Raw genomic sequence first — 16,936 nt, 5'->3', positions numbered from 1 at the left:
AGTGACACAAGGTTGCATATAACTCACCTCTCTGGACCTCCACTTGCCCATCTTTAATATGGGGACAGTATCACAGAGGCATTTACTCATACTGTGCCTGGCATAGTTAGAGGCACGCCATGACTAAACAGATGGTTAAGGGGTATGGTTGTCAGACCAAGGAGGCAGGCCCAAGCACCGGGCAGAGGTGGCTGGGCCCTGGATATGGTCCCTCAAGAGTTTATGCTCTATAGATGGCACAACAGGCTGTCTGAGTGTCTGAATCCTGGGAACACTCATGAACCACCCCCAGGTTCTAGCTGCCCCCTGGAGAGCAGAGAAAGTGAGCCCCCAGCCAGCCCTCACTAAATTCCTCACTGAGTTCATCATTCTCACTGAGTTCCTGAGCTGGAAACTCAGTTTTACTGGTAGCCTCCTTGAGCTAGATCAGTTTTGAGGCCATCTCACAGGAACAAATCACTCCTGGCATATCGATCACGTTATGGTTCTGCACCAGCAAAGAAGAGGCCCAGCTATGGACCCCAGTGAATTCACCAAGGAAAACCACTCTGGGGAAGACCCTGGGCAGGCAGCCAGCTAGTTTCCTTGGGACATTTACTTCCCTAAGCTGCAGATGGGGAGACCAAGTGACAGCCCTGCCTATCAGAGAAATAACTCAGTACACATAGTGGAAAATCCGGATGTGTTCATCAGCTCTTGGGGTGGGCTCGGAGCTCATTGACTTTTCCTCTAATGGGCTGAACTGGTTCAATGGGCTGAGAAGCCTCTGACAAGCCTTAAGAGCTCAGCTGTACGGTCCCCCAAAATTTTAGAAAGAACCCTACAGTCCCTAGTCCTCGGCCATTGCTCATGGGCCCTGAGCTACAGCAGAACGTGGGTATCTGCAGCATTCGCTGATATCCACAGAGCACAGCCCAGAATGGCCATCCATCCATCCACCCACCCAACCCCCATTCACTCAGCAGACCCTCACATGGTCACTGCTCTCATCTAGATCAGTGCTGGACCCTGGGACAAGCCAGATGTGGGCCTGCCCTCCTCCTGGGCGACTCATGAAGGAGCGGACAGGGCTGTGCAGTGTGGTCTGGGCTGTGATTAGGCATGGGGAGCCAGAGAAGGTGCTCGGCGCAGGCATGGGGAGTCAGGACAGGCTTCTGGCAGGGAGTCATACTGATGTTGAGATGGAAAGATGAAGAGGAAAGGATGTCCTGAACAGAGGGAAGCAAACGTACAGAAGCTAGAGCTGACAGAGAGCAGAGAGCACTTAGCCAACTGAATATTCCACTCAGCAAATAAGGTCTGAGCCCAAGAAATCTTGTACAATGGTCAATGTCACAAGTCTGAGAGGCTGGCCTCCTAGATATGCAAGTTCTCAGAAGTCACCAAAGTATCACAGGCCCCAGGAGAGGGAAGAACAGAACTTGTCTAAACTTGCTGAATTCCTGGTGTCCAGGAAGCCCTTGCCGAAGGTGGAAACACACAGACTCCACAGAAGAAGGTACTTGCCATCCACAGATACAGAGGGGGCAACTAGGGAAGCCAAGATCCAGGGCCCAGACCACAGCCTCCCATACCACTACCCCATCCCTGCCAACATTGGACCATCATATCCACACCTGTGCCCTCATTTGCAGTGGGGTTGAACCCACAGGTAACCACCTCCAGACCTGCTCAGAAAGGCCCAGGCCCAGGCTGCAGGGGAAGGAGGCAGCACAAGGCCACCAGATCCTATGAAGCGGCATCAGGCAGTCAGGCCCCTTCGCTTCTTCTTCACTTCGCACACAGTAGGGGTGGGTCCTTCAGACCGTCTTCTCCTGGCTGGGACCTTCTCTCTAGATAACCCATTTGCCTGGGGCAAGGAGGGTGGTGGAGAAAGGGCTTGGCTACCCACTCCTCCTCAGGCTCCTACTTAGGTACCCACCCTTAAGGAAGCATCTGAAGTGAATGTAGCAACTCTGGCCCTGAGGCTGGGCCTGCACCCCTCCCTGCTGGGTAGCAACCAAGGGAATCAGTGGTGCACATATCATGCTCCTAGGCTTGCTGACCTTCTCAGACATTCAGGGCTGCCTGCGTATACCCTTAGATTCCCTGCAGACCTGGGAGCCACTGCAGGGCAGAGCTGCAAATCCAGGTCTTCTGAGGACATGGGCCTGAGAGCCAACCCACGCCACCAAACCCTTCGCATGGGGGCAGGGTAGAGTCAAGGCCTGGGGTCTGGTCTCATTTCATTATTTCAAAGGGCCTTGGCCTCCTCTGACCTTTACTCTCTCTCCATTAAGCTAGGGTGGGGTTTGGTGGTCCCTGGGATCCCAACAAGAGCTGCCTCTTCCCATACCCCAGGAGGCTCTCCTGGTGGCAGCAGCATAGGATGTGGGATGGGGGTGGGCTGGGCAGCACCCAACGGAATCAGTGGTGCACTGTTGCCAAGTGAGTGTTTGTAAATATTCAGCTGGCAGGAGGACCGCGCCCTCGGCACAAACTAGTCTCCTCTCCCCCAACATATCTTATACCTCTTTGTCCTCTGGCACAGAACAGTTCAGGACCCCAAGTGGTGGCACAGGCTAGGGGACTGAGAGTCCCCCCCCATCCCTCCCCTCCTTGTACCATGTTCTCCACTGATTTGGGGCACATGGAAGGTGGGTGGTGAGTGGCATAGCTGTCAAAGCCCAGGAAGGGGAAGAATAGGAGGAAAGAAACCCTGGTGGGAAGCATATTGGCACCAAGGTGGCAGGGTGGCAGGGGTAGAGCCCCAAGGCACAGTCCCTGTTGGAGATGGCCCTGAGGCCCTTGGCTCAGATCCAAGAACCCTTGGCAGACCCAGCCTCCTAACTGCAGCACTCTAGACCTTCACAAGCTACCTAGATGGCTCTGTCAGGGCCACCTCCTAAACACCTCTCAAAGCTGACTGCTCCTCTTCACCCCCACAGCTCATGGCCTGGTCCAGCTACCACTAAGTGCAGTTCAGATTCCCACACCAGTCTCCTCATAGGCATCCCTGCTTTTAACCAGTGCTTACACTGATACCAAGGTTATTTTCCTGGTACACAGATAGGACCATGTCATGCTACTACTCAAAAACCTTCTCTGGCTCCCTACCACCTTAGGACAAAAGTCCAAACTCATCACGCCAGTACTGAGGGACTTCATGACTCTCAGATTCTTTCCTCCCCTTTAAATCATTCAGGTTCCCTCTGCATCCACCCGGAGTGGGGTGGGAGTTCTTGCAATGGGGTTCTGGGTCTCTGATGGTGGGCAAGCACAAGCAAGCCACCAGATCATTAAAGAACATCCTCAACTCTCAAAGAAAGGCTTCAAAAGAAAATCACAACCTCTCCCGGGGCCCAGGGTCCCCAGAAAACAATCCTCCCAAAACCTTTGGGAGAGGGCCCAAAGGTAAGTTCTGGTGCTGCACTGACCTGGTCTGAACCTTGACTCAGACTCTTGATAGCTGTATGACCTTGGACAAGTCACTTTATCCCTCTGGGCCTCTGCTCAAACAAGCCAATGGATAGACAGAGAGTGTGGTGCCAATCACACAGTAAATGAAACACTCAGTAGACAGTAGTTAGCTAACGCGGTTACTCCATCTCTTTGCCAGCCAGAAGGGCTCAAAGATAACTTGCAAAAGTACATGCATTTATACCCTACCTTTCCAGAGGGCTCCTGGCACTGGGGAGGCGGCTGAACTGGTCCCACTAGTACCAGCCTCCCTTTATAAAGGGTATGTGGGGCTCAGGGAGAGAGCTTACCACATCTTGAGCAAGGCACAAAAGTGGCGAAGGCCCTGCCCCAAGTGTGCCCTCCTGGGGACAGCGGATGGCAACAGCCGCCTGCTCTGAGAAGCCGGGTGGTGGTGGAGGCGTTAGCAGTGGTGGCAGAGGCTCCCTGGCGGCCGTGGGAGCAGGTCTGGCAGGACCTGGGTACAGAACAGCTCTATGAGGAGCTGCTGCCCCCCCCCCCCCTTCATCTGCACATTGGGCAGCACTGGCTCAGATCAGCTTAGAGCCAAGCAACCCGCCTTAACCCCCACTCTGCCAGGTTTCCAGAGCTCCGTTCACTGCTTCTCCCCCACCTCCACTCTGTCTTCAGTCCTGGACGGGAGTTTGCCAAATGGGTTGCTTAAGGACAAAGCCTCTTTACACATCCATCCATGACACCGATTAGGGGCCAGAGCCTCAGCCAGGGGCTGGGGACCTGCAGCCAACGTGACTGGCAGAGGTAGAAGGAAGTAGTGGGGAGTGGGGGTGGGGATGCCAGATGTCCGGCTGAGAGAGGCATCTAGAAGCCCAGGAGACTCCACTGCCAGCCCCTCCCAGGGACTGTCTCCACTCCCTGACTCCACAAGGTCACAACCTGTCTACTTGGGGAGAGGAAGGAAACTGGTCACATTCCCAGATATAACACCTGCTCAGAGATACTCTGGACCAAGGATCAGGGTCAGCAGGTCTCTTCTGAAAACCCTAGTCCAGCACACCAGCCCCTCCTTAATGACTGCCCTTAGAGACACTGTTTCCTGGTTTGCCAGGGACTAGCCATCCTGGAGCCAGAATCCACACCCAGGCCTGTTGGAACCAAAGCTGATCTCTGACATCTCTCAGCACCTCTGGCAGACAGACTGGGAACAGAGGTCCCACAGACTCCCAGGGCCTCACTCCTGCAAGGTTTGTCTCCGTGGGGCTGGGGGGAGGGGGTCAGGTATGGCCATTTTTCACTCCTATTTTGGTGACCAGCATGTGGCTGGGCACACAGTAGCAACATGGTGGCCCCTGCTGAAAAGTAAAAGACAAGTCCAGGCCACAGTGGCCAGCTCTCCACCCTCCAGGCCCTACCCAGAACAGGTGATTCCGAGTCTGCCAAGATGGACCCAGTGTCTACCCAAATCCGACCTACCTCCTCAGCAGCAGGACAGTCCCATGCCACAGTCCAGTGCTCTGAGCTCCCTTTTAAGGGGCTGTGTGCACAACTTGCCTGGAGTCTAGAGTTCACAGACCTTGCAACACTTTGCCTGCGGCTGATGGAGCCTCTATTGCTCTCCCCACCACGTGGGGCAGGCCCTGAGGGGAAGTTCTTCCCACCTCAGTAGCCCCCACCTAGAATCTGGCAGGTGCCTATCTCAGCCCGCAGGTCCCATCCTCCTCCAATCCACCTGGAAGAAGCTTTAAAATACATACACAAATGCCTGAGGACCCAAGTTCTGTTCACAAAGCTCCTACCTCATCCTTCTTAGCAGGATCCCTACGTTTCTCTAGTCATCTTCAGAGATGTTTTAAAACAAGACAAAATCTTCATTTAAATGCCTCTCAGGGCAGCTTTCAGAGCAGGAAATTCAGCGGCCATGACCAAGGTCCTGGCTGATGGAAAGCCACACAGGGTGCTGGGGACACAGTCACAGCAGCAGTTCCATCCCAGGAAGTTTGTGGCCCCATCACTAGGTTAAGAAAAGCACAGGTCTTACCATAACCTGTGCGGCCCTGACACGCAGACACGCAAACACAGCAGCCCACCCTTGGCCCACGTATCTACCCGGTCCTCACAGATATTCATGCCTATCTCTACTATGTGAGGCTTTCTCTCCATCTTCCTCTTGGGTTTTAATTAGAGTCACAGAACCACAGATGATTGGGGCAGAGATGGGGCCCAGGGCCTCCCCAACCGGGGAGGTGCCAGGGGAGACACACTGCACATCCCCCAAGAGGCTAGGATGCAGGTTGCTGGGTTACACAGCAACTCACCTGCTGAGCTTCCCCAGGGAGCCTGATTATAGCTCCGAAGGCTCAATTTAAGCCCTTTCGATGTGGAAAAGTCCACCTACAGTTGGCTGTGCCTGACTGCTGAGCAGGGCCACCACCTGTACCTGCTAGCCCGGACTCACCGTGAACATGCCTCCCTTTAGCAATTCATTCAGTGCGGGAAACAGCCTTCACTGCCCTCTGATACCTCCCCACCTTCCTCCCACCATGCCGGCACCTTTAAAGAATCCCACTCACCCTAAGCCCTGGTCAGGGAACATGGGCCCACATTCCTGACGACAACACCAGGAAGCCAGGCTCAAACAACACTTTCAGGAACTTAAAAATACAAATAACCTTGAGGACAGAGAAGCGAACAGAAACACAGTGTCTTTCACAAGCTCTGAGATAAACGTTGTCCTTACCATGAATCGGGCACAACTAAAATTTCAGAGCAAAGAGGGGGCATCAGAGGCTAAAACTGGCAGAAGTCCCTATGGAAATATTTACCGAGTATGATAACCAGGGCCGATGGTGTGGATGAGCCTCAGCCTCATTGCCCTTCCTTCCACACCAAGCCCTGGGACAGCAGGCAGGACTCGGGGATGCTGGTGAGGATCATGAGCACTGCACAGGCAGAGGGACACCCCCTGGCCAGGCCCCACCGTGCAGGAAGCCAAATCCTGTGGCTGCAACATGATCCTTTCCCCTCCCAGACAGTCCATGTTAGGACTGCCAGTGTTCTGGCTTCAGGAGCAGTGATCCATTTCCGTCACCGGCCCACGCTGAGGACATACTGTGAACCCAATAGGTTCAAGCTCAGAAAGGGACCAGAGGCCACTCCTGGCAGGGCCAGGGTCTTAGGGCTCACTGCAGATGGCCGCGGCCCAGGATGTGACCTCCTCCAACGGGGGTTCTGCTAAGATAGGGTTGTGGGAACTGAGGTGGGGGGACAAGAGAGGGATTTGCTCACCTGCTTGTTCACTCAGGAGCTCTCAGGGACCCTGCTCAGGAAGGAATGCACAAAAGACAGGACCTGAGGCACATCCTTAGTCAGGAATAGGGAGGAAGGTGGGAATTGGGAGCAGATGGAAAGGAGTGTTCTGAGAAGGGGATAGACTGATAAAAGTGGGTTAGTAAGTTGCAGAAACAGCCTGTAAGATTTTGAGGCTCCTAGGAAAGTGGCAGGAGTCTGGCTGCACTGAGGAAAGGGGCAGGAAGCTGAGGCTGGCAGGATAGCATTTAGCTGCAGAAGAAAAAAGACTTGGTACTTGTATATAAGCCTCATGCCTTCAGTGTCACAGCCATCAGCTAAGAGAACCCACCAGCTCCTAGTAACCTGGGGTTTTAAGATGCATAAGTGCCTCCCCACCAGCCAAGCTGTACCCCTAGAACTCCGCTAAAGGGGCTGCTACTGTAGCCAGGAGCCAACAAGACTCCATTCCAACCATTCTAAGTGTCACTGTTTTTTCACAGAACAGACAATAAGCAGAGAAGAGAGAGTTTTGCCTTTGGTTAAAATAAATTTTCTGGAAAATTTGATAAATAGCTTAATTTTCTGGCTCCCCCATACTCTGACAAAGTTTCTCTTCGGAATGCCACAAAAAGAAACAAATCCACGTTTCACTTAGTTCAGTGGAAGGCTATGCCTGTCAGTGGGACCTTGCCATTTCCTGACTCATCCCTCTGGAGGTCAGGGTCACACAGCAGCCATCTCTCACTGCCTTAGGGCCGCAAGGTCCTGTTGTTGGCCACTGAGAGCCACTGGTGTCCACAGGGTTAATATCAGGGCTCAAGTGGCCCAGCCCTCAGCTGGGCAGGAGCATTGAGAACTCAGGCCTCCTTTTCAAGGCCAGGATGAATGGGGAATATGCAAATGCCCGCCTCCTGAGGAGTGCAGGGGAGGGCCTGGTGCTGTATCTTTCCACTCTGGGCCTGTCACATGAAAGGGTGTGTATTCCTGCGGCTGGCTCCGGGCGCCAGACTGGGGCTGTTCTCACCAGAAAACAAAAATCTCTTTCAGACCAAGCGAAAACGAGGCCCTGGCTGGTCCAGGAAGGCTGTTGGACGTTGTTCACACTGACCCACCGAGAGCAACTATCACTTGGATTCTCACTGAACCTGCCACCTTTCCAGATGGAGCCAGAGGCCTCTGTGGCCCCAGGGAAAGAAAGCACTGTGTTGGGTCAGAGTGGGTGGCACCAAGAAGTAGGATTGGCTCGTTCTGAGGATCTGTTCGTTTTGCCCCCTTTCGAAAATAGAAATGGCTAGATCTAAGGTCACCGCCTTTTATTTATGAGGGAACTTTGGTAATTTTCATAGTGTTGATGATTAAACATGGAGAAAGAAAAGGGAAGAAAAATGTAATGGCAAACGAAAGAACTTGCAGTGCCCAGAAAGGACTTTTAAGAATGGAGGCCGCGTGCATCCTCTGCCCACCTCGCCAGGAACTGCTGCCACACTGCCCTCAAACTGTGGGTAGGGTTTACGGTAACCCAAAGCCCAGCGTGCAAGATCACAAGCTTCTGGGACACTCCAAGGCTTGGACTCCATCCTCAACAGAGGCCCCATGACAAGATCAGACATCAATTTTGTTCAGACTTCCAGAGGCCAGAAGAGCTGCTTTTCTGACACCTGGGGGTCACCAGGAGCTGTCCATTAACCAGAGTACAAACCTAGTACCTTATGAAGTATGAATGCTACTCAGACTCCCATTAACAGGAGACAGTGACACAGGGAGACCTCAAACACACACATGGTGGTTTAGCCTGAGAGGAAATCTAGGACAAAAACACTTGAGGAACTGATTCAGAAGCAACAGGAGGTCTGGTGGCTGCTCTGCTGATTCCCTGCAAGCCAACGGAAACAGGCCTGGTCAGCTTCTCAGCCCAAAGAAAATGCCCATCTCTGATGAACACCCATTGCTGTTCCCTCCTCAGGTCTTTCATCTGTAAGTTGGGGCCAACAGTACCCCCATGAAGCCAAGAGGCCAGGCATGTCTGTGAGTGTTCAGGGAGCTACCCCGAGGGGAACAGGAGGTCAGAGGAAGGAGAGGAGCAGGAGGGGAAAGGACACTTCAGTACAGATGGAAAGGGTGCTTCATGGGTCTCAGCCTTCCCTGATGTCTGACCTGTGGCAAGGGACAGGGACATATGTACACACACCTCTCACCAGCCCACTGGCCAGGAAAAGGCCTGCCCTCCCTTTCTCTCCACCACTCCAAGATGAGCTAGGCTTGTGGGGAGAGACTGTAGGCAGGGTGGGGGGCTGAGTAAGGGTGAGTTGAGGGCATCTCCAAGAGAACCATGTCCAACCCATCTGCTAGAAGGCACTATCACCGTTAACACTGAAGCTCGCCAGACACTAAGCAGGGTCCTGGGGTTTAGGTGGCTTCATGCAACCTCAGCTCTAGGGGCCACAGCAGAGGGGCCAGAAGCACTGCCCTTTCCAAAGTTAAGGATTCACTGAAGGTCTGGATGGGTCCCGGTGAGTCCCCCTTCTCCGTGTTGTTAACTGCCTTCATCTCATTGGCCTCTAGAGCCTCGCCATCCAGCCTCTGGCCAACTTCCCTGTCCAACCTTACTGGCAGGCCCATATTTTATCCTGCTGCCCAGTCTCTGACTGACCTCACTGTCCCTCCCAGTGGCTCTTATGCCTATTCGACAGGATCTGCAGTCACTGCCCAGAATGGTCTATAGCCAAGGCTGGGCCAGGGGTTAGTGGTCAGAAGGACACTGACTGGAGATAGTTAGCCCCAGCAGCAATCCACATGCTGGAGGGTACCAAAGGGCCTTGTAGCAGGGCTGAGTCCTGGTTGGTCCCTTGGGATCCACCTCCTGTACTGGTGGGCCAGGCTGGTGTAGTGCACTGGGAGTAGGGTGGGATTCCTGGTGTTGGTTAGTGGGCTTGCTCCCAGAGCTGCCCGTTTGACCTGGGCCTGCCTGTCCTCTCTCTTTCCTCCAATAATCATCAATCACTGGGTCTGTTCCTAGCCCCAAAAGGTGTCATTCCAGATTTGCTTGTCCCAGGGTCTGAAAACAGAGATGCTGATTGTTCCCTCACTGGTACTATCCTGGCCTGGCTTCTTGCTCTAAAGCCCCAGAAGACACCTATCTCAGAATGCAGGCCTGAATGGGCAGATGGCAAATCAGAAGCCAGCACCCCCCTCCCCCACAACTATTCTCCATAGACAACCCCAGCCAAACACCTGAACTAGCTGTCAGGAAAGGAAAGATGTTCCTGGGAAGAGCAAGTAGGTAGGTACAGGTGGGACTTTTTGGAATCTAAAAATCCTTCGGGCTCTGAGATTACAGGTTAGGTCTCAGAACAGATAGCTCAGTTTGGTTCAGAATTTGTCCCAACCCACTTCCCATCTTTCCATTTCTGCCTATCACGGACCCCAAGCCTCACATGAATTAAAAGCCACAAAAAGGAACAAGGTCTGGGAATGACTACACCCACCATGAGCTCCCAGAGCATCCAAGCCTTGGTGGGAGACCAGCCTGGGCATCCTGAAGGACACTCCAAGGGCCCAAAGTAGCATTCCTGAAGCCCAATGGGTGACTAGTGATGATTCTGGCCATGCCAATGCAGGAAATGGGGCCATCACACCAGACCATCAAGTGAGCTGAGGACCCTGATTAGGGCCTCCTATCTGCTCTAGTTGGTCAGAGCTCCCACCCTACTGGAGCTCTAAGGAAACAAAATACCTCACCCTTAGAGAAGAATATCTTCCAGAAAACCAATTACCTGCAGGTATGGGTTTGGTCCTTCCCTCCTTCCTTTAGCAAAAACTTTTGGAGCACCTCCTTCTGTTCTGGGTTCTTAGCACTAACGGTTCCCCCGTGAAGGCTGACCTGTCCTGCCTGCGAGGAGTTCATGCCTGCTTTCCCCTACTGTTTCTACCACACTGGCATCATCCCCAGTTGGCACCTAGTAAAAGCACACACAAGATCTATTATTTGCTAATTGATTTGTGGTAAGAGAATGGCTTATAAAACACATCATTATTAAAATAAATTATTCTCATGGAATTCTTCATATTACTTATTTATGCAGTAAACAACAGCTCACACTGTGCCTGGCCCCAGACTGGGGCACAGAGAGAAGAAACTCTGGCCCTGCCTTCTAGGAGATCATACTATAGGAGGCCCAAAACTGCAGCTCAGTGGGAGAGGTGACACTAGCCATGGCTTGTAGATGTGCAGGGGTAGTGTCACCTTGGCCACCCACATGTCCAGTTTGGGCTATGTTTCCTTGAAGCAGCCACTGTACAGAACAAAGCCCAGGATGCTTGGCTTGGTATTCTAGGGCCTGCAGAACGCAGCCCTGATGACCTCATTCGCCAAGCCGAGTTTGGCCACAGTCACTCCTATGACCAGTCTTTCCTCAGACTAGTCCTTCTGCCTGGAATGCCTTGTTTCCCTACTCCCTTTCTGCACATCAGAACCCTGCACCTGCTTTAAGGAAGGCCTAGCTTGAATTAACATTTAAAGGGCCCTTTCCTATGTGCCAGCCCCTGCTCTCAGCACTTTATGTCTGTCCTCTCTTCAAACCCTCCCCCTTCCAAGGACCACTCCCTTACTTGTGCCCACGGACAAGTCTGCTGGAGGGCTCATGCCCTGGCTGCTCAGGTCTGATGGTTCCTCCCTGGACTGGAAGTCTGAGGGTATGGTCTGGCTCATAGCTCTTAGGAGTTGCTTCACCCCTGAACCTCCCTGAGTCTCACTGCGTCATTTTTTAAATGGGGATAACAGCACCACAGTGTTGTGGGGAAGATTAAAGGAAAGGTTAGGGAATTGTAGAACACAGGGCTTGACACATGGTAGGTGCTCAGGGAAACAGCAGTCAAATCAGCACGTTTGCAACAACACTTCCCCCCATTAAAACAACCCCCTCCCACATTCCATAAATATGTGAGTGCCTACTATGTGCCACGCTAATCACATGGCTAATTACAAAGTGCAGCTTGTGTTATACAAATGCCTATAACTTTTGCCTCTTTTTTGCAAACAAGCCAGAGCCTCATGCTCACTTATTCTGCTTGATGTATGTATGGAATAGTCCTGGGTCCCATCTGGGCCTGAAGCTGAGCCAAAGTCAGCCTTCTGAAGGTCAATCTAAGGGCCCTTATAATCACATGGGACAGGAAACCAGCCAGAGCTGAAAGGCCCAGTTCTGCCGCCCTCTGGTGTTGGTGTGCTGTCACTGGTATGACTCTTGTATCCTACCACAGGCTGGGGAGGATAAGGTGCTGAGGTGAGAATTCTCCTACAGAGCAGTGCATCATGTGTAAATCCAAATTTTCTTTTGTGAGGCATGCCCTCAGCTGTTCTGCCTGGAGCCCCACAATATTTACAGGTCCTAAGTGCCTTCTTGGGCCCCCTATAATGGCCCCAGATCTCTTATCAGTCCTCTATACTACTGGGAGCCTGGAATCAGTGGGGGAAGATTTGATGGGGTTGAACTGAGCCAAGCTGTGCAAGCCTGCACCTTCCTTGGACACTTACAGCCAGATGGCTGCCACACCAGTCTCTGCCACCAGAGCCAGCCCTCATTCCCCACGGCCACAGCTGAGGCTTCCTACTGTCCCCTCCAGGAGCCCAGCCTCAACCTGAGCCACATCTAATCTCATCCAAACCATCAACAGCCTCTCTGCACCCTACCAGCCTCCATTCTCCCCCTGCTGGCACAGCCTGGCCAGTGCACCTGAACAGGGGGCTTCTCTATAGGCTAAAGAAACCTCCTTTCCTCCAGAATCTCCAGCTATCCAGACTCCATCTTCCTCCCACAATCTAGGCCCCCTAGGCACAAGGCTCTGAAGACCCACTCCTCTATAATTCTTCTTGCACATCTTTGCTGACCTGATGTTCTCTACCTGCCTCTGACAAACACCCCTCTATGCCACAGAAGCCTATTAAGATGTCACCAATGGTCAGGCACATGGTTGAGCAGAATAGACCTTGTCTATTCTGACATGGTGCTGCATCAACCTAGAGGAAGGGACACCCTTTCAGAAATTCATCCACTAAGTGGGGTACCTCTTTCTGCTTTGCCCAGTGGTGCCGGATGGCCAGGCAGAAATGGCAATCCATTGCTCCCACAGTCCTGAGAACTCATGACACTGAAAGCAACGAGGTTTTCCCAGGCCAGGCATAGCATCTGACTCAGGCTGGATCTATTTTATTTGTTTCCTTGTTTACTACTCAACACACAGGTGGGACCTGGGCTGGCCCAGGACTCAGTACTGGCCTCTCCAGTGCGGAATAGGAAAGATGCAGCTCTTGCTCTCCTAGGGCTCAGAGCACAAGGCTGCCTCCCCCAGATGGAAAGGTCTTCCTCCAGGTGTCTTCCTCCTACCTTTTCACATTATCTCCTCCCTGCAGCCCCTTGTAGGCAGTCCTTGTCTCCTTAGAGCCAGAATGGGTGGCAAAAAGCACATACCTCTACTAAAGAGTGACATCAGCTTGAGGGTCCTCTCCTCTTTCTAGCTGAGCCAAAGGGATCTGACAGCTTCCTAGGAACCCTGGAGATCACAAGGCCAAATGTATTGTCAGTCTTAGCCTAGGAGTTTCCTCTCTCCCCACAGAAAAGCTGGGGACTAGGCAAAGTACCAAGCACGGTGGACACATGATCTGGGAGTACCCTAACATGATTGTGGGATGCTCCATCCAGTGATCACTACTTAGTCACTCACTCTGGTGCCAAATATGGCATCTTTGAGGAATTTCCTGTTTTGCATTGAGGAGCTTGCCCTCTATGGAAGCAGCTGCCACCTGTACCAAGAGTCACCTTCCCTGACCACTCCAGGGCCTCTGTACAGTCATTCAGAGAGGCATGTGACCACTTTGGGAAATACTCCACAATGATGCAGGACAGAAGATCAGTTTGAGTCAATGTCTGCTGAACCCCAATTTCAGACAAGGACCCAACACTGTAAGGGGCTTTTTCTCAAAGGCTGCTGATTACTCCCAACACATGTGGCCCTATAGTCTCCAGATATCTTCTTGCAGCTGCAGGAGACCAAGGTTCCATGGCTTGGTGAGGGCCTACTAAGGGTAAAGCAAAGGGTCCTGGCACTAGGGAAAGGCTTGGAGACCATCACTCAGTAAATGGTGGCTGTCGCTATCACCATCATCATCCTCATCATTATTTTGGTAACTCCTGCCCCTGACCCGTGAGTCCGGCTCCGACCTTGCCCGCTAGATGAGCACATCAGGCCCAGAGTGGCCCTGCATGGCCTGTCCTCAGACACTAACAGACAGAAGGAGCTTAGGGAGCTGAAGGGATTAGAGAGGCCTCACTCACTCCCCGGCTCAGGGGAAGTGTCCCCGTGGCCCAACTGAGGGCAATGGGGGGGGGGGGGTCGGTGATCACCTGGCCCACCAACCAAGTTTCAGGCCTTATACCACCATGCACTTAGCAATGATTGATCAATTAAAGCCTCACATCAAATCCCACTCTGCCAGATCTTATCCATGTGACACTGGGCACGTCAATTACCTCTGAGCCTCAGTTAGAAAGGGAAAGTGCCACCAAACTCCTTGTATTTGCTGTGAATATTAAATAGTACATGTAAAGTTTCAGGTAAGGATTTCAAAACGGTTGGATTCCCCTTCTTTGGCTCAAAAAGAACCTTATGACCTCTGAAGCTGCAGTTTGAATGTGAATTAACATTCATAGAGTATTCACTTTAGACTAGGTCCCTTTTAAGGCCAGTTTAAGTTTCAAACACTTCACATACCTTATCAGGCTTAAATCTGCACATGGGCAGTCCGATGTGGAGACCCTTTAGTGGTATTATACCCTGGAGGAACCCAACACTCTCAGAGGGGACTGGCTGGTGCAGGCAGCAGAACTGGTGGATGAACGGGCCTGTGGTGAGACCCCAGGTGTGTGTAGGGGGGTGAGGGGTGTGCTGGGCAGGGATTCACAGGGGGTCCTTACTGCTTCCTAAGAGAAGGCAGGGGCGAGGAGCTCACTCCTGTGAGGGGGAGGGGAAAGGCCCAGGAGCAGTGGGGACACAAGCAGTGGGTAGAGCTGAGGAATCAGGTAAACACCTCCGTTACAGAAATCTAGTTAAGATTTCTGGCTCAAGGGTGGGCAGTGAGGGGTCTTGAGGAGACCCCTGACCACGATCAGAAGCCCCAGGACAGTGCTGGTTATGTCGCTGACTTGCGGCAAAACGTCAGGCACCAACAACCTCTGTTTCTGGACACTAGGGATGGGCAAGGATGCCCTACGTGTCCCTTGCGGTACGAGTGGGCTCGGCCTAGTCTTGATCACCGGTGGTGCTCCCTTAAGGGAAGAGGGTGCGAGAACCCGAGGGAGGCTGTTGTGATGTCCTGAGAGCCAGGTCCCTCATTTCCGAACATCCAGCTGCTTCCCAAACCCCGACCCAGAGCCCGCCAGAATTTGAGGGTGGGGAGACGACCTGGGAGGCCAGGGTGGCGAGAGAGACTTGAAGGGACTGCTCAGAGGCCGAGACTGGGAGCTCACCTCCACCCGGAGCCAAGACCCTACAGCGCACGGGGGATGGGGGTCTGGGACGAGGACAGAATGGGGACTTACCCGCGAATAGCCAGAGGGAGCCCCCGGAGACGAGGAAGAAGGTCAGCATGTCGATCAGCGGGGCCCGGCCTGGCCCTGCACGGCCTCCTCGGCCGCAGCCCCGCAGCCCCGCAGCCCCAGCAATCGCCTCGCTGCCGCCGCCGCCGCCGCCGCCGGGTATTTTTAGCCCCCGCCCCCCGGCTCCGCAGCGCCCCCCCTCTCCGCGCCGCTGCGGAGTCTTGGCGGGAGGGGGAGGGCGCGGCGCGCGCTCGGCACCGGAGCCCCCCAGGCCGCCTTGCAACCTGACGAGTCCCTGGCGCCCCCAGCGCTCAGAGCCTCTTCGGAACCGCCGAGGCCCGGGAGGGGGAGGGGCCGGCCGCAGAGCCGACCAGCCCTCTGCGCCCCCGCCCCCAACGTCAGGACTAGGCGTTCTGGGGAAACGGGCAGAAGAGGGGCGCACGGGAGACGAGCGGCGGAGCGTGAACCGCGCTCACCCCACCGCTGCGCGATCCTTTCTCCGCGTGCCCCTGCCTTTGGTTGCTGGGCAGGCTTGGGTGGCAGAGGGGTTGCAGTCACCTGTTCTAGGAGGCACGCTGCCTGTGGGCCGGTTCCCGCTGACGCAGACGCCTCCCAGGACCCAAGTTTACAGACACCAGGAGCCCATGGGTGCCAAGTTCGCAAGCCAGAGAAGAGAGAGGTGGTCCGTGTAGGCTCTGGCAAACGAATTTCTAGGCCTGATTAGGGCCCAAATTCCTTGGGAACCCCAGACTTCAGATCTTCCCTTCTGGGAAGGTTGAATCTGAGGCCACCCAAGGTCACAGGAGGCTCCATGTAGTCACAACCTGCCACGTGGGTCACAGGAGGTCACAGGAAACCACATGGAATCACAGGTGTTTCTTGAATACACAGGCAGTCATGGTCTTCATACATACCTATTTATGGCACATGAGGTCTCAAGAAGCCCCCCATAGCTACAGGGAATGGCTACACAGCCACCCACAGCCACATATGGCCACTTTACTGGCTGAGGGGTTGGACACCTTCTGTTTCAGTGTCTGGGATGGAAAGAGGAAGCCCAGTTGTACCTTCTTTTGAAAGAATAACTAGAATAAATTTAGATATCCTGGTGGGTCCTACACCTACACCTGGATTTCAGGGTCACCTCCTCCCAACACTCTTGCTGTTCTTAAATGTGCATGTCCCACCAGGCCTCCAGCACCGAGGACAGCGCTCAAGCAGCCCAGTCCAGAATATATGCAACCCTCCCAGGCCAGGCACTAGCTGACCCAGGGAGAAAAGGGTAGAAAACCAGAGAACAGAGATCAGGTGGCAGAGAATGGAAGAGCCAGAGGTCTCTTCAGACCCACCAGAGACCACCTGCCCTATGTGCGCATGTGCTCAACAACTTAGCCATTAGGGTGTGAATTTGTACAGGGGCCTGCACCTGCAGTACCAGTATATGGCATACGTCTGCCCAGGCCTGTCCATAGACACCTGTAGGTGAAAGTGTACATATGTGTGCCTCTGAGACAATTCCCATATTTACAGTAGGATCTTCCACCATCCCCATAGCAGGATCTGGACTCCTGGTAGAGATGCTCCTGCTGGAACTCAGGCACAACCTGGCAGGGACTTTGATGGAATCTCTCATGCTCCAG

At 53.5% G+C, this 16,936-nt stretch overlaps 1 protein-coding gene across 5 annotated transcripts in view; it reads right to left on the bottom strand.

Annotated features, from left to right (window-relative positions):
- Positions 1-15,449, bottom strand: part of ACSL6 (acyl-CoA synthetase long chain family member 6) — a 61,570-nt gene extending 46,121 nt beyond the window's left edge. For 2 of the 5 annotated variants that reach the window (XM_086704624.1, XM_025925022.2), the window contains exon 1: positions 15,300-15,449. In XM_086704624.1, coding sequence (XP_086560750.1) covers positions 15,300-15,348 — 49 coding nt within the window. In that variant the 5' untranslated portion in view covers positions 15,349-15,449. Of the gene's footprint in view, positions 1-3,749; positions 3,878-13,172; positions 13,255-15,299 lie in introns of those variants that run through there. The other 3 variants (XM_086704612.1, XM_086704602.1, XM_025925021.2) reach the window with 3 other exon arrangements.
- Between the last annotated feature and the right edge of the window lie 1,487 nt (positions 15,450-16,936).

This window comes from Puma concolor, chromosome A1 (genome assembly GCF_028749965.1).
Source record: "Puma concolor isolate L17-30 chromosome A1, mPumCon1.1.hap2, whole genome shotgun sequence".
NCBI classification, from domain to species: Eukaryota; Metazoa; Chordata; class Mammalia; order Carnivora; family Felidae; genus Puma; species Puma concolor.
The sequence above is the reverse complement of the archived record's forward strand: the minus strand, read 5'-3'. Positions and strand labels throughout refer to the sequence as shown.